The sequence below is a fragment of the Glycine max genome, chromosome 6 (assembly GCF_000004515.6).
Source record: "Glycine max cultivar Williams 82 chromosome 6, Glycine_max_v4.0, whole genome shotgun sequence".
Classification (NCBI taxonomy): Eukaryota; Viridiplantae; Streptophyta; class Magnoliopsida; order Fabales; family Fabaceae; genus Glycine; species Glycine max.
Window position 1 is genome coordinate 10,157,864 of NC_038242.2, and position 24,034 is coordinate 10,181,897.

The window sequence follows — 24,034 nt, forward strand, 5'->3', positions numbered from 1 at the left end:
AACATCGCTCTCATTTATTAAATAGAATAATTTTCGATAGTAATATTTTTCCCTAAAAAAATAATTTCACTATCCAAATAATTAAGTGTATTTACTACCTCAACATACGTGTCGTTCATTTTTTAAGGCTTTTCTGATAAAGCGCCTACTGTACATATACCTAATCTATTTTATTTTCTTTTAAGATGTATTAGATTAGAATTTTAAAAGATTTTTTTAATATATATTTTTTGTGAATTTTAAAAATTATTTAAGAACGTTATGATTTATCATATTTATTTACAAGTATGATAGTTTAAAATTTAATAAATTTATATCATAACAATTTAAAAGATTTTATAAATTTATAAGATTTAAAAGAATTCTGTAAATTTTTTAAAAATATATTCAAAATTCTAACATATAGTGAAAAAAGTTATAAGAAGATGAGGTTTGGATAAAAAAAAAGAAGTAAAATCAATATAATTTTTTTAATTTTTTCATAGCTAAATTACTTTTAACTTTAAGTCTTCTTATACTAATCTTTTTTGTAACAACATTTTCTCATTGTTACTTTTAGATTTGAATAATAAATTTAAAATTATACATTGATTTTCTGAAGAATAAAAAATTAATTAATTACTACAATTATTTCATGTTAAATTCAATGATATGTTTAAATTGGATGCAATAATAAACATATATTAGAAGAGAGTGAAAATTTGTAGGAGGATTACTCAGTTATTTATCGAAGAACAAATTAAGGACGACAATCACGAAATTATTGCATGAGCAGTTGATGGACATAGTCAATATAAGAAAAATATGATTAGTTTTGACACATAAGATAAACATTAATTTAATTTAAAAAGCAAATAGAAAAATGCAAAGGAGAGAAGTATATTTGACATTTTTTAGTTCCAAAAGAATAGAAGAAATATATATGACACACATCTTTAAGAATATTTTTTTTGGCAATTGTTTCTTATCTCTCTCAATTGAGTAAATATCATTTTTGTGTTGGATAATGAAGAGAGAATAAGGTATGTGTGGTGAGAGAAAATAAAGTCTGAAGACTAGTAGAAAAAAAAAGAGTCTAACAAAATTTCAAAGTATGTGTGTTTTATATTAAAAAGTAATATGAAATCTATTAAAATCTATCTTAAAAAATAGTTCATCGAAATTTGTATATTTTTTAATATGAAAAGACTTTTTTAACTTATAAGTAATCCTAATTTAATACCACCAAATTTTGTTAATTACATTCCTTAGAAAATCCTAAAAATGTTAATTGAATATCATAAGACTTATTTATATCATTCAAAAATTTTAATTAAATATTACTAGATTTTTTATAAAAAAGTCTTTTAAAATCCTTTAGAATATACTTTTAATTAAGCCAAAATTTTACTACTCATCTGTCAAAGTATAAACTTGTCAAGCATAATAAAATATACATGAATAAAAACAATCTATTTAGTGGAAGAACTCGTATTTCATTTTCATTGTCTATAAAATTTTCTTAGACCAACAAAAAACATACACCACAAACAAGATTAATCTCTTCCATAATAGATTAAGGGTTTCTCACATAGAAAAGAAATATTTGTAATAACTTCCATGCGTCATATGCTTCACGAAGTATTCAAAATCTTTAGCAATAACGTACGTATTATTCATTTACTTTTTATTCCCCACAAACAAGAAATATAATGCATGTTAAAAAACAATGAATATATTGTTTAATAATTAGGGAGTTCAGTGTACGTCTGTTGCGACTTAAAGTATATTTATTGCTCCTTTTAAAAAAAGTATATATTTTTTTGAAAGAAAAAAGTATGTGTATTGAGACTCTTATTTAACTAAATTTTATATAATCTTTTATAAATTATTTTGATCATGAAACTGAAATCATATTTTAAATAAAAAGCGAATAAGAGTGATAATAATAAATTATCAATAATTTTCTTTACATTTTTTAGTATTTATTTATAATATTTGATGAAATCTGATTATGTAAGCTCATCAAATAAAGCGAGTGAGTTCAATTATTTAATAAAAATCAAATTAAATTATATTCATATATATATATATATATATATATATATATATATATATATATATTATAACATTAAATAATATCAGACTTTGTTAATTAGTGTCCTTCTTTTATATTTGTCACGTTTTATATGAATGTCGCCTTCAGAATTGAATCCTTCACCAGAACAACTACACTACACTATTCATAACTATCCTAACAAAATCTTTTCTGGTATGCGTAGCTATAAAAGTAGGCATAAATTGGTGATAAGACTAAAGTCAGTGAAATATTTTAAATGTTTTTATTTTTCAATTAAAATTAATTTCACCTAATAATTATCAAAAATAAATGTTTTTAAGAGTAGCATAAATAAGTTTAACATTGGTTATTATGGTAAAAATTACAATTTTAATTAGAGAAAAATGCCAGCATCATCCAAGAGAATATAAACTCACATAATTCTAATCATTTCACTTTGCTGGCAAAAACATTGAGGGGTAGATTTATGAATTTTCAAAATTAAAACAAATTATGCGAGTTTTTAAAAAAATCACGAAACATTATTTTTATTTTACCATCTATATAAGTAAATCCTACAAAATGTACTGACATACCATTTCTTATTTAGAAGGGATCGATATTTAATTAAGTCTCATGAATATTTTAATTTTAACCATTTATCATAATATCAACTAATTAATATCCATTCTCACTCTCATATGAAAAATAGTTCTTTAATATCTACATCTCAGAAAATATGTAAGTCTAAGAATGCAACTATAGTTTTGGAAGGTTGTGATCGTTGAGATTGTACTTGTCCGTAATATTTTATCTGAAACTACATTAGTTTGTTGATAAAAGAAAAACATTAGTTAGATATTTTATTAAAATTATTTTTTTGGATCATTATATTACTGTATAAAATATTTAATTTTTGTTTGAAAAAATGACTGATTACACTTATAGTAAAATTTGTCCTTTTCAACCATATGTGTTTGGTTTCTAGTTAGAAACCTCTCAACATCCGTTGAACGGAAAAGTCATACACATTTGCTTCTCATTTTTATATTTAGAAAGTGAAAATTTTATTTGCACCGACGTAGATGAGTTTTTAAACAAATACTAAGTCATTCAGAGTTAATTTTAGAATATAAATAAAACTAGAAATAAACCATAATATAAGCTCAATTTAAATTCAAAACTTATACCTCACATGATTTCCATTTGATTGTATTAGGAATGAAAGAAATGGAAGATAGATGAAAAATAGTTTTAGGATTCATTCATTCATTCAAAGTATTACAAAATTGATGTATTTATATAAAGATAAAAAATAATTAACTTGAGTAACCAACACTAACTTACTCAAATAACTTTTAATAACTAACTAAATTAATTTTATGTCTAATACCCCCACAAGCTGGAATGTGTTGAAAAACACTTCTAACTTTGGAGAATACAATACATCAACCTTAAAGAAGAAAGAGAAAAAAAAAAGAAAAGAAAAATATGAAAACATGAAATATAACGAAACATGTCAGAAAGACATTGGTCAAAATAAAAACTTCGAGAAATCTTTGACTGCTTCCAAGAGTCCAAAGCAAGCATCAAAGCTTGTTGGCAAAAACTTTGGTGATGAAGGATAAGAAATTGTAACCGACACGCTCGAAGAGGTACCACAATGCGGTGGCATAAACGAGTACTGCAACCGCTCCACTCCAATTCATCCACAACACCACATCAACAGAGAACACGATGAAAGGATGAGAAACTAAAGCAATGCCAAGATTGTCAGAAGAATGAAGGGGTTAGAATCATCAATGACAGTCATGGCCATGAGAGAAAAAAAGAAAAAAAAAAGAAAAGAATCAACCAAACATCCGAAAGGTCCCCTTAAAAAATGATTTATAAGGGGGTGGTTTATTCAGTTATATAAGAACTTAATCATCAATAACATCCATGGTCATGAGAGAAAAAAAAGAACCAACCAGGCATCCGAAAGGTCCCCTTAAAAAAACCGATGTATAAGGGTGTGGTCTACCCAGTTATACAAGAACTTAATCATCAATGACATCCATGGTCATGAGAGAAAAAAAAGAACCAACCAGGCATCCGAAAGGTCCCCTTAAAAAAAACGATGCATAAGGGGGTGGCCTACCCAGTTATATAAGAACTTAATCATCAATGACATCCATGACCATGAGAGAGAAAAAAAGGAACCAACCAGGCATCCGAAAGGTCTCCTTAAAAAATGATTCATAAGGGGGTGGCCTACCTAGTTATATAAGAACTTAATCATCAATGACATCCATGGACATGAGAGAAAAAAAAGAACCAACCAGGCATCCGAAAGGTCCCCTTAAAAAACGATTTATAAAGGGGTGGTTTACCCAGTTATATAAGAACTGAATCATCCTCGTGAACCACCTGATGTGGGACTTGCAACACGTCCCCTCGAGTCAGGGCTCGACGCCACAAAGCGAGGGCTAGCAGCACTATCCACACCACTGGACAGAACCATAAATAGCTTCAATAGGAAGCAAGAGACACGGAAGCAAAAACTTCTGATACCATATTAAGAATGAAAGAAATGAAAGATAGATGAAAAATAGTTTTAGGATTCATTCAATTCATTCATTCATTCAAAGTATTACAAAATTGATATATTTATACAAAGATAAAAAATAACTAACTTGAGTAATCAACACTAACTTACTCAAATAACTTATAATAACAAACTAAATTAATTTTATGTCTAATAGATTGTATACTACTCTGATGAACAAACCCATAAATTTCTATTGCGTCAAATAAAGAATGAACTATCACATGATAGTAAAGAGACTAATTTTTAAAATGAAAATCATGAATAGGCAAAAATAAAAATAAAACCGAAGTTTAAAACTTATGAAAATATCAATAAAGTTTGTTTAAAATTATAGTTTGTTTTTATTGTGATGGAAAGCTGTCGGCTAGACTGATATGCACTTGACACATATGAATAAGAAGATCATAATGTAATAAATAAATAACGAAATGCAGAAGGTGTACACATCAGTCATAGAGCCAGGTAGCTAGCCATAGAGACACAATATTATGCATGTTGAAAGCAAGTCACCGTATTAGTATTGCCCTCCAGCACTCTGTCGCTACTACTATTCATTAGCTTCAGGCATGGTTGGGGAAAAGGACCTGTTCCAAATAATTACTTCATGATTGCAACAGCTTATGGGAAGTTTAAATATTACTTTTTTTGCAGTTACGCGGTTTATTTAAGTATTTAATGCAATATTGTTACTACCATTTTTACTTGTCAAAGATTCCTGCTGATATCTTATTTCACTTGCGATTTAAATATATTTAGAAGTTACTTTAATTTACTCTGGGTTCAGTTCACCAAATTTTTAACATCTGTTTCATTGATAGCCCTACTGCCACAGCCCATAGGCTGGTTCTATTATGTTGTAGAAGTTGGGCCAATTATTATTACATTTTTGTCGAAGAGGTTTGCAAAATAATAGTAATAAAATGAACCCGGACGGAGTAGGTGATACATTAATTTGTTGCCAACCTTTTATTCCTAACTACAGTTACTTGCCACTGTCCATATACACAAAGATGATAATAACTTCAACAATAATAAAAATAAAAATGTTACATACTAAATTACATGAAAGAAATTGGACAATAGGTTTGCTTTCGTTAATATAAAATTCTGTTAGCAAAAACTTAAATTATTAGTATAGACATTATAGTTATACATTAAATAATTAGAATGTCTAACACATTTTGGTTTGGTCTTTGGTTAACACATTTCCACTTTGTGTGTAATTCACGGAATGGCTTCACAGTCTAATTTGATTAACTGACAAGATAATGTTCTTGACTCTTATATACTAAATTTGAGCATGGCATGAATGCAGGTCGTGTTCAATTACTTTGCGCACGCATGCTAGTAAGTAATAAAATAAACATGATTAACTTGAAAACAAATGAAAAGATGCATTATCTTCAGGTTACCATCACTAATTTGGTTTAATTCGAGAGCCACTTTTATCTTCTTTGTTGGGTTCCGTTTGAGGCAGCAATGATGAGTATTTGAAATTTGGGAAAGGTAACAAAAAAAGATGTACCTGAAAAAATACAGTATTTGAAGGAAGGCAACAACTTATTGTCGGTCATTTAACAGCTAGCATAGTACTTGGCACATTGTAAGCTAGTAGTAACTTTAAAGCCATCACAAACTTTTGGTTAAGCAACAAATGTAACAGAAAATCCAAAGGCTACATTAAATGTGTCTTTTGGCAGGTGCTAAATTTTGCCACAACAATAAACAAATTAAGGCACAGAGTCACAAGAGGGACGAGCAGTGTATGTACAGCGTTCAGTTTGAACTTTCTGCTGTTTTCTTTTCGATAGCGGGGACAATATATATTGTTGATTGTGATAAACTACAAGAGACAATAGCAAGGAATTTTTATGTTAATTTGATTCAATTTAAGGTTTGTAACTTGAACGGACCAATATCTATTAGTTTGTAAGAAATTAATTTGAAAACAAAAAAATGAAGATAGAGCCATTCAAACAACTTTCATTTTTTTGTTATCCTAATATAAGTCATGTAGGTTACTTGTTTGTGAAAAGAAAATATTGTGCGGCATTGACAAGTAGGAGTAGAAATTAACAAGTTAGAAAGGGTGGGTATGTACAGTATACGAAGTATTGATAATGCTAGATCTCGGAATTTATTAGCATTTAGAAATCTACGTTTGTCAGAGAAAATAAGATGATTCTGTATGGGAAATGGGAAGCCACTTGTTGGGGTTGAGGACAAGTCACGGCTAATGGTTTCAGGCTTTTTATCTTATGTAAATACTAAAAGAAAAGACTTCGAAATCTCTCCAACTTGCATACTCTGCGACACAGTTTAGCAGTGGGCTACTTCTATTTAATGAACAAAAACATTGTGCAGCTTTGATTTACCACAGCTAGCGTAGCTTGCCCTGTGCTTGTTACAATGCTTGGTCCCCCCCACGTCTTGTTCATTCATCCAAGTTATATGTGTGTTAAGCATAATACATTTAACTCTTCAACCATCACAGTGTTTTTACTTCAATCTTTTTTTTTTTTTTGGTCTAGTCTGCACCATAAATTTCTCTTTTCAAATATTTTACTATATTTTTTTTTTGTGAATCTAGCTATGTATCATTCTTTTTTTGTTATACGGATGACATAAGTCGAGCTAAATATAGTTTACTGTTTTAAGTAAAAATAAATATAGTTAATATTTTTCTTGAGAAAAAGAAACAAAACCTGAATCCAAGCAAGGGAAGATAAATTTTCAAAGATTTACAAAAAAAATCTTTGATTGATATTGCGGTTGGTGAAGTGAAGGCCCACCAATCCCTGTCTGCGCCTTTAAAGAGTGTACATATAATTAGCACGCAAATCGTTTGTGGCCATTTACCTTTTCTATCATTATAATTAAAAAATAATATTTCAAAAAAATAGCATTTTAGGCGAATTTAATATCAAGGCCTGTTTCGTTAGAGAAAAAAATTATGAAAATTTGTAAATAATCTTACATTGTTATAACTAATTAAGAAAACGTTATTTTATTTTCTATTTTAGAAATATGTATAAAACATAGTAAAAATATTTTATAGAGCTATTAATACTCTAAGTCTAAGCATCAATTCTTAAACATAAGGGTGATTTAAGAACATGTTTGAATTGTCGTTTGAGACACCAAAAATTCATTTGTGTGTTCCAATGCATAAAAAGGAGAAGTAAAAACAGCCTTAGATAAAAAAAAATAAAAAAAATTGTGTTGCATTCAACTAAACACACTAAATCTCAACCTTATATTGGAGCCCCCACTGAACCCGAACCGTTGATCATTCATTTCATGTTTCACAAATACAAATACAATCAATGTCCAGTGTCCATACCACCAACACATACCAAACTGTATGATAGGGTATGCTTCATGAATACGATGGATGCATGCATCATTAGTGCAAAAACTAAACTCCTCTTCAAACATTTACACTGTCCCAACCACGTGTCCCTCGTACGGACACCTATGCAACTCTGACTTATGCTACCCCTGGGGCCCACAAAATCAGCTCCGTCGATGACCGTCACATGTTCTGAATCAGATTTCTTTCCCTTTGTTTTCAGTATATTTTCTTTCTTTATCATGGTAGTAATTTAAATTTGAAATCTTAGATGATGATAAAATGAGAAATGGCAAGACAAAGCGGTTTGGCCAGCATGTGAAATGCATATGGCGTTTCTCTGCGCCCAAACTCATTCTGTCTTCCAATTTTATTACCCTTTTTTTATCATTCCGGAATGTCTACGTGGCAATCATGAGGGTTTGTCAGCATGCTCATCAGCAAACACGTGGAATAGTCATAACCCTGTTACTTACCTTTCCTTTTCCTCCTTTTTTCTTTATAACTATTTTGGCAACTGATCTTTAGATTAATAATTTAGAAATTGATATTATCATATTCTGAACTGTTCTCTAGACTCATCTTCATCAACAAATTGATCTTCTTCTATTCGGCATATCGAGCTTCTCTGGGTGGTGAAAATCATATCTATTAAGTTACTTCCACGTCCAAATCATTAAATAAATAATAGAGTTAGAAAATGAATTATATGTTGTGTATCCTCTTATTTATAATGATGATTTATAACGGTCATTGGGATATGTGATTACCTAATTAATGGACGAATAGACGATTCAGTGATTAATATCCACCGATAAGGTTTAGACATAAATTAACAAATAAGTTTGTTTCTTAAAAATTGTAATAACATTAGAGTAAATAATATAAGGATGCACAATTTAAAAGAATTTTATAATGGATGAAATTTAACGTGTAAAATAAAATAGTGTGCCAAAAGAAATCTAGTAATTATTTAAACATTTCCATGAGAATAAATTTTAATTTACAAATTATGAGTATGAACAGAATTTTAGTGTTTACACCAATATGAGTTTTTACTTGTATTTTATTTGTCAGCTACACTATTAAAAAACTGCCACTTTATCCACCAACATAATAAAAGTTATATGATTTTAGCGAGAGAGTTTGTTAATCTCCAACTACTTTGCATTTCTGCCGAAAACACAATCTTTAAAGCCCCTTTGGAGATCATAAAAGCATTAGATGACTAATGAAAGACTATAACAAATTAAAGGCGCAAGACAAAAAATTAAAATGAGAGCAAGAGAATGTTGAAAAAGAGTTGGACAAAGGAGGAATGTTTGTTGTTGTCTAATGTGGATCATATCTTAATGCCGGATTCAGTTAGGAGAATTTCTTCGATGCACAAGGTTTGATTGTGTTCTAATTATGTTTATCCAATGGGAAATCACAATGAAGTGTTTAGATGTACGTGAATATATGTTATCAGGCTAATTATGTGGTCCAAATCGATTACTTGGTTGTTTTGCATTCTACTTCCTAATTGTTATTTATTTTAATTTTTTTGGCCATCGCCTCTTAGTTCGCAAGCTGGTCGAATAATTAAAAAGGCAAAGTCAAAAAGTTCCAAAGAAAAGGAGAAAAGGAAAAGTCGAAAACTTTCCGACATTCCTTTCATCAAGTTGTTGCATGGTTAACACATGAAATCACGTATTGACTCTTAGCTTGTTTAGTTAATTAACGGTTGGTCAAACAGTTAAACATGCACGTGATAAGAGAAATGATACATGTATATACAAATATCTTTAGAAAATTATTGCTCAATATATTAGAAAAATCTTTAGTATTTAAGAGTATTTTTTTAAATGAAAAAAGTGTAAGATAAAAAAGGAGAGTCCATTTCAAGGTTATGTCAGACTGTTAATTTTAGTATAAAAATATTATAGTAAAAATAGAAATGATCTTTTTTTACACAAAAATTAGAAATGATCTACTAATAGAGCTTTTTTTATTTTAACCTTAATCATACAATTGAGAAAATCAAAGAGTCTAGATGAATTGATTTACAAAATCTACATATGTTCGATTTGTATGAATTAAAAAAATCCTAATCCTAAAACTCACCAAAAAAAAATCCTAATTTTGCCTAAAAAAATCCTAATTGAGCCACTCATTGATCAGTTACCGTTCTTGTTAACCATGATTTTATTACATTAGAGGGTAGTACCTTTTTTACTTCATAAAACAAAAACAAAAAAGTGATTGAAATTTCTTAAGTTGGGCATACAGTAAGGCAGTCAATCTTGTTATATATATGAAGATTATGTGAGATTTGTGAAAATCTTTATCGCTACACCTACAACTACTCTACATATATATGATGAATTAATTGATGATGGAGAATTAAAAAAAAAAATAAAAAAATCGGGTCATTGTCTATTGAGACGTCAACATCTCTGTTATCAGGAAGGGGATTGTGGTTCGAAATTGGCCCATTTGCCTCGCAACCCATACGTCTTTTTTATGGTCCAGCCGTAATAATGTGTTAAAGAGTTATCCATTTATACAGGCCGAGAAAAACAAGGCCCGAATTCCTTTGAAATCCAGAATCCGGGCTCAATATTTTTTTTGTACAACCGTAATGTATTATATTAAAATTTCAGGAATTACTTCCTACACACATGTTTCGCTTGCTGCACCCTACAAGAATCATTTAAGGTTGTGATTGAACACAATTGCCCTTCATTCCGTTTGTACTCAGCACTCCCTTTCAACCCTACCATCTCTTCTGCCGCAGCTTTGCCATGCTACCATTGACGATGACAACATCCCGTCTGCGGCATAGTTCCACAACTAGGGATGCTAAAAAAACTAGTTTTAAAAAAATATTAACAACTAAAGTAATTATAAAATTATAACCAATTTTATAGTTATGGGTATTTTGAATGACTTATTTTTATTTTAAAAATATTTATAATTATAAAAATATAACTAGTTTTATAAAAAAAAATATTATTTCAAATAACTTATTTTTATTCATTCATAACTAGTTATGTAATTGATTTTAGATATAACTTGTTATATATATAATTGGTTATATAACTAATATATTCATAACTAGTCACATATCCATATTTTTTAAATTAATTATGATTATAATTATAATACCCACTTATAATTTAGTTATTTATTAGGTACGGTTATAGTTATATAAATACCTAAATCATGAGCACCCCTATCCACAGCCTCCTCCACAGTTATCTAGTCCATGGGGAGCACAAGTATGAGTCCACTATCATTTAGCATATTCCCGTTTCCAAACCCTTGTTGCAAGCTTGAACCGGTGTTCTAGCAATTGTTTTGAATTTTGACATCTACCCCTTGTTTCATACATCATTGAGAAGTAACTCTCCATGTTACTGAACATCCAAGCATTTATTGCAAATTTGTCCATAAAGAGAAGCAATTCATGCATTTTTATACATTTTGGAATGTATCTTTTCCAAAAATCAAAATCCGCAATATTGAAATATGTAATTCAAAAATACCAATATATATATATTCAAGCATAGTTATTCCAAAAACTTGTTATCATTCTTCCGAATAAAATAACCTGAAATGGTTGTTGATTACCGGATTATTCAATCCATAACACTATCATCAAACTTTCAAAATAACTATTCCAAAAATATGTTGTTAGCAAGCTTTTAGAATAGTTATTCATGGGGTGTGAAGAATTAATTTGGAGGCTAAGACAGTGGAGCTGTGCACAAATGAAACACAATGAAAGAAGCTTCAAAGTAGATTCATGGGGCATGAAGAATTAGGAGAGAGAGAGAGAGAGAGAGAAAGAAAGAATTTATATTAAGAGAAGGAGTATTTTGGAGATATTTGAATATTTAGGGGTGTAGTAAGCAATAAAAGAGGTGCAGAAATAAAAGCCTAAAAGTTCTCCCTTTTGTGGAGCCCTTGAAACTGAGGTCTGAGTTGGTTTGTAAACCATGAGATTTGTGGATAGACTACTAACATTTATTGTAGTTATTACTAGAGAAATGATAATCCATGGTATGTTTTTATCTTAAAACCTCTGGGTTGTTGTGTTGACCTTAAAATAAAGTACTTTGTTTTTATATAAAGTTGATTAGCATTTGTTGGACTACGTTACATTAGTATGTATCTCGTCCTTGTAGAAAAATTCATTTTAAGGACTTTGTGCTCACTTGATTTTATCTTGGTTTTATAAAAAAAGAATTTGTAAAACACAATTTGACGATGTTCTTGTATTTTACATGTTATCTTTACAATGCAATTGACATTTAAGTTCTTAAATTTAAAGTAAACCCAAATTCATGGTAAATTAGCCTATTATCCCTGATCAAGTCCTATTCCGTTAAGTGAAATGAATAAAAAACAAACATTATATTTAAGAACCAATACATATACAGGTGTTCAAGATCTCATTTCTAAGAATCAAGATTAAGTGACTCAAAATCTATTTTTACCCAAAGAAGTTCGAGTCACAACTCACTTATAATCAAGAGTAGTGCTAATTAGTACAAATATTGCTAACATGAATTGATACAAATTCAAAAACAACCCATCAAAGTAATTGTCTTACCATTCAGGTATCTAGTGAATCCTTAGCATTCGTGTTATAATTTTTCGTGCTAATTGTCATTCTCCTTTAATTAATGATCAATTCAAAGAAAGCATTAAGTAGAAATAGAAACTCAAATTATATGAAATTAAAGTGAGATTTCATGGAAGAATATTAAACAATAATTGAATAAAATTTCATCCTAATCTAATTTAGAAATACATGATGGCATATTGGCATAGATGAAAATCAAGAAAATAAGAAATAAAAGAGAAGGTTTATGTTTAGCCATAGTATTTCAGGATTGTTCACCTTAATACACATACATACATACAAAGACATAGGAAAATAAAAATAATAGAAAATGAGATGGTAAGTGGCGCCTTATGACGGTGACGCAATAGAAAGCTCTAGAAGAATGCAAAGCCATTTCCATTTCTATATTTGTTAACAGCAACAAGAAAGAGAGAGCCTGAAAAAACATATATACTAGTTTGATGCTAAAATAAAATTCCGATTCCGTCCGCCGCTAATAAACCCTAATAAGCTTGGACTGTTAATAACTTCACTCAGTACCGGAAGGTACTGGCTTGGCTAAGGTAGGGCCAGTTTGAATATTTTGCTCAAACTCAAGCGTTTTCTAGGGTTTTTTCTGCTGAAAACGACGTGCCCCATTCTTGTCAACAAACGTGGCGCGCTTCTTAACATAAGCACTTACGTACGCATCTCTCTCCTTCTCCTCTTCCCTCCCACATATTTGGCACCCTATTTTTCTTTTTTATATATTTTTTCTGTTCATCGAACGCACACAAATTAATTCCTTATTTTTGGAGGGCGTATTACTAATTACCATTAATTACTATTAATAAAGAAAAAACGCATAACCATTTCTGTCCTCCTTGGTCGTTGAATCGAAAAAACCAGAATGGCGGATTCTGAGCGAATCCAAAATCCGTGGATGGCTTCGGAGCAAACTGCAATTGAAATGAACGCCGATTCCAGGGAATGCTCTTCTCTTCCTCATCCGCCGCCGCTAAAATTATCTAATTCTGATCAATTGGGAATCGGAGCACGAGCTTTCTCCGCCGCCGGCGCCGCCTTCCTCTCCGCCATCATTGTCAATCCCCTCGACGTTGCCAAGGTACCGTCTCAATTTTTTTTTGTTATGGAGCTGAAATTCTGATATAGGTTTCCTATTCTCTCTTTTTATTCGTTGTTGAGCGTCTTGAATGCGTTTTAGAATGTTTAGTTTGTGCCAATACTACAATACTTTACACAATGTGATTTTTCCCTGGTTTCTTTTGGTTATGTTTTCTTGTCCTCCTTTTTCTGTGTTCACTTTAATTGATGGAAAATCATCCATGGGCAACTAGGTGTTAATTGAGTAATTGACACTAAGAGGGAGAAAGAGAGAAGTATAGGTTCCATAGGTGATGTAATATATGATAGGAAGAAACGGATAGAAATGATAGGTGCTGATTAGTTGTTTGATATATAAGACTGTTTATGTATATCAATACTGTAATTATTTAACTTTTAGTGTATTCTGATTTGTTTCCCCCATTTATCAGACAAGGTTGCAAGCACAAGCGGCAGGGGTCGCGTATTCCCATCCACTCAGTAATATGACCAGTAGAATGGGTTGTTTTGGGCCAAATATGGTACGTGAGGAACAATATTTTGTTGTTTCTCCCCTCTTTGAGAGAATCATTATTCCGTTGAATTTCTCTTTCTGTATGTATTTGTGGCAGCCACAAAAACAAACTAATGCAGTGTGGTATTTTCTTTAGAGGTTGTGTGGTTGAATGACTCTGCATCATTTTGAATCCAATTTAGTTGTTAACATGCTGGCATACCCATGCAATTAACTTGTTCTTTTTAATATTATCAGATATTTGCCGATTTAAGATGTTCACCATCATGCCACCGGGCTGGATTCCAGGGCACAGTGTCCATTTGTCCTCCTGAGTGTTTTCGCTACAAAGGAACACTAGATGTCATCTACAAAATTATAAAGCAGGTTGGTGGTTTTATTTCATGGGTTGAAGCTATCATTTGAGTGTATTGAGGACATCTGTGCTTGAAATGGACATTTATGTGTATTACATATCTACATATTTATCAATGCAAGAGTGGTATTACAGGAGGGATTTTCTAGGCTATGGAGAGGCACAAATGCTGGCCTGGCTCTTGCAGTACCAACTGTAGGTTCACAAGTCAATCAACAGTGATTGTTTAATTATTGGACATTATGTCTGAAAGCAAAGGAATTGACTGACATGACTTTCATATGCTTAAATCAGGTGGGAATTTACCTTCCTTGCTATGACATACTCCGCAATTGGTTGGAGGAATTTACAGCTAAAAATGCACCAACCACAACTACTTATGTACCTCTAGTAGCTGGTTCATTGGCACGCTCTCTAGCTTGTGCTACTTGCTACCCTATTGAACTTGCTAGAACTCGTATGCAGGTATTTGTAAGATAATTATCCATATTATTTTGACACCCAATGTGTAAAAGTTTATGCTTTTGGAGTTTCTATTCATGAAGTGCAGTGCTTCTTTAAGTTTAAGGCATAGTTATTATCCCTCTTTTGAATCTATTTATGTCAGTGAGCAGGTTAACCTGCAATTCAGGGCTTATTTTGCTTTAGTGATTGCTCTTGTTGCTTTCAAGAATGCATGGTTTATTTTGCTCTATATATTTCACTAGTGCCAAGTCAAAGTTACCTCGATTTATCATAGTTCAATTCAAAATTTGAATGAGCATTGTTTGTCTTAAAATGATTATTATTATTGTAGCTGGGTAATATTATATTTGTTTATTTGAATACCTGATACGGAAACTTCTTTTTCCCTTAAGCTATGTTTGTATTAGTGGAAGGCAATGGAGTGGAGAGGAATGGCTTGAAGTGGCATCTTATTCCCTTATTTGGATTGGTAAACTGAGGGTGAATTATAATGGAACATTCTGGAACCCATTTCCTGCTATTATATTATTTATTTATTCTAAATTCTCTTCCCTCCCAATTTGGGAGGAAAGGGATGGAACCTAAAATATGTTTTTTTATAAAATCATAAAATTATTGTTTTGTCCTTGCCAAAGTTAAGTTTTCTGATTATTCAACCCTTAACTTTCTTGGTCGTAGCTGTCCTCTTCTCTTGGTAAGTCCGGCTGCTTTCACTCCTCTTTTCCCCATGCTCTACCATTTTTTTTTTAAAATTTTCCTGTCATCCTGTGAGATGGCATTATCTTTGTCTCCTTGTCACCCCCACAACCATCATAGACAGCCATAGTTGCAATTGCGACAAAGCTAAAGGGTCGCAACAAGTAAATCTCTTTTAGAGGCTAAAGATTTTTGATAGAATGAGGAAAAACCAGAGACATTGAATGGCCAGTGGTTCCTGGCTGTTGCAGTAACTGCTATATTACGGAATGATCCTTTCATTAACATAATGAATATTCAATCCATCAAAACTATGTTTTAGCTATAACAATTGATATAAGCCAAAAGCTTTTGTAAAAGAAATGCAATAGCACAGATGAAAACAAATGCAGTAAATTTATCAAGTTTTCCTCAGATATCAAACTCAATTCATGATACACGCCAGTAAGAATTTTAGCTAAATTAAGAAAGGTTATGATTTAATCTGTATGCATATAATTGCTTTTCATTTTCTCATCATCATTGTTTAAGTTCTTATACAATGAAGTATAAGGACTAAATTGGAGATAAGTGCTTTCAAAGAAAGGTTTATATAAGAATGAAAAAAGTTATAGTTCATTCCATTTGGTTTATTATTCAAATGATGGAATGAGAGTTTTGCTCCATTCCGTTATAAAATATCCAAACAATATTATTGGGATTTTATTCTATTATGTTATAGTTCATTCCATTCTTTTATGGTCCATTCCCCTCTACTATATCACATTTCACCAATCCAAACATAGGCTACAATTTCACTTTGTTCTGCTGTAATTCATGTGGTTCTCTTCCATCATTTATAGATCAGATCGTATCTGTTTCGTTATAATTTGATTTTTTGATATTTGTTTTAAGGTAGCAGTGTTTTACGCTTTATTTTAATTTCCCCAATGTTTTTTGATGCTTAGTGGTTTTAAGAATAATTCTGTTTCTTTTTTTTCCTAGCTATATTTGCTATTCCATAAACTTTCTGTGTTCTTACTGTTCTTTGGAGAATGCTTGGGTTTTTATTTATTCATTTCTGATTTAGGCATTTAAAGAGACTCAAATTGGTAAAAAGCCTCCTGGAGTGATCCAGACTCTGCTAGGTGTTGTCTCAAATGTCAAGAGCACAAACACGCCACAGAACAGCTGTAAGTGCTTAGCTTTTTTGACAACATGAACCTCAAATAGCCATACTAAATGTAAACCAATAGGAATCTACTTGCTTTGGTGTTTACAGTACATAGATTTGTAAATTTGTTGAACTGGCTGGTGTTTTCTTATCTGAGTAGTTAGTAATACAAAGTTTTTGCACAAGCATAATATGGTTATATAGAGTTTACTATGACATAAAGTTTCGGTTAATTTAACATTTGCTTTTCTTTATTAATGAACTTGTAATTTAAATCTAGGTTAATTTAACACTGTTAGGGGGGATGTAATTATGGACAAAACTTGAATCCCTCTAATTGAAGTAACTTGTAGAGTTTTATTGCTTTAGTGCAAACATTTATTATGCAGATTATTAAAGTGAAATTTTAATTTTGATTGGAGAACAATTTCAAAACCACCAAAGAAACTGCATATAAGTTTTGTCCTAGAATTATTTACATGCCTCATCTGTTTGATTTGATTTTTCAATCTGTGGCATTTGTGGCATTGGGCAGACTGCAACATTTATTAATATAACAGTGCAAGACTGTATAACATATATAAATTAAAATGCTAACAAAGTTACTAGTAAAATCATTTAAAATTTATTTATCATTGAATCTCTTCATTTCATAACAGTGCAAGGTTATCGTGTTTTGTGGACTGGCATGGGGGCTCAACTTGCCCGTGATGTACCCTTCTCTGCCATATGTTGGTCAACACTTGAACCAGTGAGTTTCCTCCATGAATCCTTTGACACATGAAGTTGTTTTTCTTATTTTTTGTTTTGTCATCTCAATTACTCTTGCTTTGCAGACTAGAAGAAAACTTCTTGGTTTGATTGGAGGTGATGATGCCAATGCATTGAGTGTTCTTGGGGCAAATTTTGGAGCTGGGTTTGTTGCAGGAACTTTAGCAGCTGGAGCCACATGTCCACTAGATGTTGCAAAAACTCGAAGGCAGATAGAGGTATATTTAACCGTTTACTTGTCTTCACCAAAAAATTTAAGCTTTTGGGATTGTCCTTTCATGATTTTTAGTCAGAGCTTCTATGACCAGGTGGTCTACAGTTTGATCTTTGTTGCCCCTATTATTGTAATAAAAAGCTAAATTTGATGACAAGTTAGGTGGGGGCATATGTATTACCCATACTTAAGCCTATAGGGCTCTTGCATAGGGATGTGTTAGAGACATAATGAAAGACCATTCATGTGTCCTTCCCTTGGAAGTTTGAACTACAACTGAGATTTTTGGCTCATGACTATTTCCTTTGTTTTTAAGTCGCTAAAATTCCCTGGTATTTTCTATCATTCAAACTGGGGGGCCATTACAGGAGATTTTGCTTCCCCCATTCGAGCTTTGTTTTCTTTAAAATAACCTTTTCTTTGAATTGACAGCTGTTTTATATCTATTTGCTAAGTTGGCGTTATTCTAATATCATCTTTTCTCCAAATATTGAAATTGCAGAGGGATCCTGTTAGGGCATTGAAAATGACTACAAGACAGACACTGATGGAGGTGTGGAGGTATGCCATAATTTGGATTCCAGATGTTACAATTTTGACTTTCTCCATGTTTTAATAATACAAATTGGATGCCAAGTGGCTTAACAGCTTAATTTTTTCTCCCTCCCTCTGCTCTGGTGCCTGCTGGACATACCTTTGAGATGTATTATATTCACATAAAGTTCAAGGGTTTTTTCTTCTCTGACGACCTCAGTGAGAAAAGGCCCGAATGTTATTGACCAGTTTTACTTATAGTATTAACTTGTAGTCAGGGTAAACATTGTTTGAATTGATCAGTGTGTTGATATAAATGATCAATGTTATGCTTTATCTGAACTAATTTTTCATATCTTCTTTCAGAGATGGAGGTTTGAAAGGATTGTTTACGGGTGTTGGTCCACGAGTTGGTCGAGCAGGCCCCTCCGTTGGAATTGTGATTTCATTTTATGAAGTTGTAAAGTTTGTTCTACATCATTAGTACACAGCATCATCATGATTTTCTGCACACTTTTTTTGCTGACAAAGCAGTTTTTATTCAGAACCTCTGGAGATTGCGAGCAATTTTTTTTGGAATGGGAATCATTCCAATCCATCCTGGCCATAAACTAACATAATTGAATAGGAAAATGACCGGCATAGGACACACTTAGGTTTTATGAGCTGTTTGTTATTATTAATGTTTTTTCTTTTTGCTGCTTTTGACAAGCAGAAATTTTGTTACACTTGGGATGCTCCCCTGAACTATAACTGAATAAATAAAAATATGAATAAATTGAGTTCTTTACCTCCCAAAAACTGCTACAATTAATGCCAGTTACGCTTGGCTAACTAAACACGAGGAATTTTTATTTATGTTGATTCCTTATGATTTGTGTAGTTATATCCTTGGAGGAAATATTACTGGAGCAAAGTTAAGAATATACTGTCCTAACCTGGTTTTGAGAATATGCTCATAGTGAGTGAAAATAGTCGTCTTGGTCAACAGATATGGTAAAAGAATATTTTTTATTATTACTTGAAATTTATATAACTGTGTGTTAGCATAGCTCAAGTTATAAACGACTTATAGTGATATTATGAAAAGTAGAAAATCATTTATTTTTTATTTTTTCTAGTCGTGTAAGTTCCAAACGCACTATTAATACGTGCTTAATGTCTTGAGTTATACGTACGTAAAAAAATGACGTCAAAATTGTAAAAAGGAACGCCGAAGCAAAGCTAAAATGCATCGGATTCTGAGGGGGATGTGCATCTACTGTTGGAGTCAAACTAAAACAATATTAAAGTTGCATATTACACTGAAAAATGTTTACCAGATTGTTATTTTGTAAACTTCATGGGATGAATATATAATGCCTAAATAGATATTTACGGCAAAATATATATGCGAGAAAACTAAGATACTATTTTTAAAAAAAAATTGATGAAATTTTGTTGTTCTCCTTAATCTTTTTCAGACTTCCCACATTTACGAGCTGAGTACAAGTGAATCCAAACTTAATTAGTGCGCATCAAATATTGAATACTATAAGAGTTAACAATCTTATTCATCTTACTTTAATCATATCTTGGCCACCAAACAAGCTTTCATTTAGGCATGACTATTAAATTCGAACTTGTGGTTTTATGACCTTGTATAAACTTGTTTCAATTGAGATTGGGTTTGGATTTTTCTTACTTTGTAGATGTTGAGAAGGGATAGAGGATGTGAAACGCCTTGCCCCTGAACGTTATTAAAGATATAAATTAGTTATTATAATAAACAAATAATTTAAATTGCAATAATAAAATTAAAATTACATAAATTTTTTAAAATTATAATATAGTTCTTAAATTTATTATTTTTATGATTCATGTTCTTTATTAATTTTGTTATTTAAATTAAAATAGATTCAGTAACTAAGTATATACTTTTTTAAAATTATATATAAATAAATTATTTTTGAAAAAATGGATAAGTTTCTCATGATCAAAGGAAGGGGGAAAGGAAATGAAGAAAATTGCCGGAGAATATGAAAAGAAAGAAGAGATAACAGTGAAGAAAAGTAAAATAAAATAAAACAAAAAGCAAAATAAAAAGGAAAAGAGATATTTGCATGGGTAAGAAAAAAAGAAAAATACTATTAATGAAAAAATAGCAATAAAAAATTTATGTTTATACATTCTTATATTTCTAGATCACCATGATATTAGTGTAGATTATTTGAATATTTACTTATTTTTTCATCTATAAAACTTGAATCGAAACTTTATTTAAAGGAAATAGCCCTAATCTATTCCTAACCTATTCAGACCTAACTTGTTGGTTGATTGTTTGTTGTATGCCTATATATATTTTTAATGGATGTCTTAATTTTCACATTCATAAGTTTCATTTTATAATTATAAATTATTAAAATTCTTTTATACCTTCATTCCTTATCTATTAACTGCAGGAATTAGAAGAAGAAAGCAATATAAATAGATCGAAACAATAAGTCAGAATTACGAGATAATCATTGAAGCAGAAGAGTATTACAAGAATGCATTTGTCCAATTAATTAAAATCTCTTCCGTAGTCCTAATGACACGAATGCCTCTCTTTGCCTTGAGAAGGCTCTGTTACCATCCATCAATCTAGAAATAAACGAGGAGTCCCATGATGGTTCAATGCATGATGTAGGTCAGCACCAAAGCCACAAGCATTAGAACATATGCAACCGCTTGGTCGATTGTGGTGCCTGAAACATATAAACAACAATGTATTAGCAATATGCATTGCCCCCCTCTTTAGAAATGTTCAAAAGGCAGCGTATTTAATTATTTATATATAATTCATTGAAAATCAATTTCAGATCGTCCAACATATATCTTTATCATTCTTTCAATGTTTTGATTTTGACACCCCGGAGAAGCCAGATCTGTTTTTTGAAGAAGGAAATTCAAAGAGGGTATACACATATTTGGTAATTGACATCGCCTAATTGTTTAGTTTCAATGATGGTCTTGTTCATCCAAAATGCAGGCCATGATCAATTTTTATTCTTTTTTTCCTGTGAATCTAGGCTATATATCCCAGTTGAAAATTAGAGACTCATCTTCCAAAGTATTGAGGTTCATTTAAGAGACTGACTTCTAATGAATGTTCTTCCATACATAAGGAGCCGAGGATCAATTTTTATTCAAATCACATATAAAAATTGACATATCTTAATCTTAATATTATACAATTATACAAAAACCAATGTAACAAACAAGTAAAATAATATGCACCAGGGAACGGTGGGATCAGCATAATTGCATGAAGGATATCAAATACCAATAATGATATCTAAAAAAGAGAGAGAGAGAGAATTAGAGAAAAAAAAGAAAAGAATTACCATCGCTTGTTGGTGCGGGAGCCGGAGCAGTGACTTGTGAAGAAGCCACTGTCATAAGAGCTGCAAGAATGAGGCTAAGGAAGGCAACCACCCTCAATGAAGCACTGGAAACGGCCATGTTTCTCTTTAAAATTATATGTCTTTCTTGTTCTTGTTTTTGACTTATTGTTTTCTCTCTGTCTCTCCCCTCTCCTTCTCTTGATTCTCTCAAACTTTAGGAGAGAAAGAAAGAAAGAAAGGAGAGAGAAGCCAAAGCAGCAAAACTTGCGTGTAAGAAAGTTGTTAGGGTGGTGAGAATCAAGAGGCTTTATGGAGTCCCTTTTATACTGTCAATACAACCTTCCATAGTCACACGAGCCACCTTTGTTGAGATTAGGAATGAAGGGTGCACCCGCACCTTTAGGGAACTAATCTCAGATTTCCTCTCCTTTCCTTTCGTTCTATACTTTTACTAATAATAATATTTCACCAACGCAACTCATATTAAGCATGCGGTCATCAGTACAATTCCCTGACGACTCGTACGTATGGAAAAAAACATATATTGAAAAAGATTAATTTCTTAATTGAGTCACAATACCTCGAAAGATGAAAGATTAGTCCTTAGTTTTTGGCTAAAAAAATATTCTAATTCACCCAAAAACATAATTAAGTAGTACATGTTTAGTTTCCCATAAGAAAAAAAATCCTTCAAAATTTCCATGTATTGCCACATGAAAAGTTTTACTTTATGGATCAATTAAATTAATGATAAGTATGATATTTAAAATAATTATTATAAAAATTAAAATATTTACCATACATGATAGTGATTAAATGAGACTTCAAAAACTCTGTACCGTTAATTAGACTATTTTCTCATTACTTTAACCAATAAATCAAGTTATTAGTTGCTTTGTTTTCAGTTGTCCTGAATAAGACACTAGCTTTCAGTCTTTCACGTTGTTGACAGTTATAGTATTTACGTGCTACACATGTCTAGTTATTGTCATTAATTCTTAAGAATGAACAAAAGAGTCAAAACTTAGGATTTCATGTTTGAGAGAGAATAAAAATTTCTTCCTGTTCTTTGTGATAATTAATAAATATGCTAATAACTAATTTAAAGAGTAACAGTGGACAGATATCATTGGATAATCATGGCAGCATATGCATCCATATATTGCCACCATAATATATACATGTATTGAAACAAAAAGATAAACTGTTGGTGTTTCAATTAGTCTATACACATAATTGCGGCTCCTAACACTGAATGAAGTTAAGGAAAGAAAGGATCCTCTTTGTTTTTGTAGATATGGTATAGTTGCTTTGAATAACGAATGGCAAAAGTTCTGCACTGTTCAACTGCTTTGGGGTCATACTCTTGCAATTCCTTGACAGACTTCTTTAAGCCACCCCTAGGATCTCCATGATTGAGGAACTCAGCCAAAGTGCTGCCTCTGAAAAAAGCAATAAAACATAAGAAACTGACATAAAATAGATGAACAAGTGAAAAATGCATCGTAGATAATGATGGGCCTGCTATGATGCTGAAATTCATAAAAGGATAATTTGTAATCTCCTCTCTTGAAAGTTTCTCAAATCTCACCAACCTCTTCTCCATTTTGAAATATTACACTCTTATTCCTTGACAAATTAATGCGTTAGATTTTAATGTAAACAAAACTCACAAAGAGAGTTGTATTTTTTTCTTTTTTCCCTTTTGCAGCTCTCAGCATCACCAACGATTACTTGAACTTCTTAGTATCACCCTAAGATAAGTAATATTAAATAGTGTTCAATACTAGATTAAACTTCTTAAATATCAAGGGTTCTAAAAAATACTAGTTATCAATGACATTGAGACATTGAGTCACTGAATGAGGAAAATTGCCCTTAAAAGACTTTTTCATAGTTATCCACTATTGTTAAGAGATTTACAAACCGGCACATCATTTTCTGACTCACTTGTAACAACATTACAATTTCGTTCCTCTTAGGTGTTACCACAAAAGGGAGATCTTCACCAGAATTCATATCTTCCTCATTGTTTTGGGCATAACTGCTAGATAACTTTTCATTTTCTGCAGCAAAACATGATGAAACAGAAATATTTCTGCTAACCTGACTATCTAGCGCAGCGTGTTGGGCAATATTAGGTTCATCATCACTGTCAATGATATCAATTACAACAATGGAAGAAGATTTTGCAGCAAAGGGTGTAGATGGAGCCATCTTTTTGCTGTGAATCTCTTCAATTTCAAATGTCAATTGCCTTCTAGCTGT

At 31.3% G+C, this 24,034-nt stretch overlaps 2 protein-coding genes across 3 annotated transcripts; one reads left to right on the plus strand and one right to left on the minus strand.

Annotated features, from left to right (window-relative positions):
- The first annotated feature begins 12,998 nt into the window (after positions 1–12,998).
- LOC100810960 (mitochondrial carrier protein MTM1) lies at positions 12,999–19,187 on the plus strand. The gene is made up of 11 exons (XM_026128881.2): positions 12,999–13,277; positions 13,484–13,700; positions 14,131–14,220; positions 14,451–14,579; positions 14,704–14,763; positions 14,863–15,033; positions 16,799–16,901; positions 17,542–17,633; positions 17,719–17,871; positions 18,370–18,428; positions 18,768–19,187. Exons 2-11 carry the CDS (start codon positions 13,485–13,487, stop codon positions 18,883–18,885), a joined length of 1,191 nt encoding a protein of 396 aa, XP_025984666.1. The 5' UTR covers positions 12,999–13,277; position 13,484; the 3' UTR covers positions 18,886–19,187.
- Positions 19,188–19,827: 640 nt separating this feature from the next.
- On the minus strand, positions 19,828–22,155 carry LOC100305980 (uncharacterized). Of its 2 annotated transcripts, XR_001388622.3 has the most exons (3): positions 21,767–22,155; positions 20,926–21,127; positions 19,828–20,130 (listed from the first exon to the last, which is right to left on the minus strand). XR_001388622.3 is itself a non-coding variant. In NM_001364444.1 (2 exons), the coding sequence occupies exons 1-2, from the start codon at positions 21,882–21,884 to the stop codon at positions 21,054–21,056; spliced, it is 192 nt and encodes a 63-aa protein (NP_001351373.1). In that variant the 5' UTR covers positions 21,885–22,146; the 3' UTR covers positions 20,885–21,053. The 2 variants fall into 2 exon arrangements, 1 of the variants encoding a protein (NP_001351373.1); NM_001364444.1 differs by lacking the exon at positions 19,828–20,130 and having other exon boundaries at positions 20,885–21,127; positions 21,767–22,146.
- Positions 22,156–24,034: the final 1,879 nt, after the last annotated feature.

Bases quoted from the DNA above. Each gene is read 5' to 3' on its own strand.
- LOC100305980 (NM_001364444.1), bottom strand. From the start codon at position 21,884: ATGGCCGTTTCCAGTGCTTCATTGAGGGTGGTTGCCTTCCTTAGCCTC. The intron at 21,128-21,766 runs GTAATTCTTTTC...TATATGTTTCAG, and splicing joins TCCCGCACCAACAAGCGATG to GCACCACAATCGACCAAGCG.
- LOC100810960 (XM_026128881.2), top strand. From the start codon at position 13,485: ATGGCGGATTCTGAGCGAATCCAAAATCCGTGGATGGCTTCGGAGCAA. The intron at 13,701-14,130 runs GTACCGTCTCAA...CCCATTTATCAG, and splicing joins ATCCCCTCGACGTTGCCAAG to ACAAGGTTGCAAGCACAAGC. The intron at 17,634-17,718 runs GTGAGTTTCCTC...CTTGCTTTGCAG, and splicing joins GTTGGTCAACACTTGAACCA to ACTAGAAGAAAACTTCTTGG.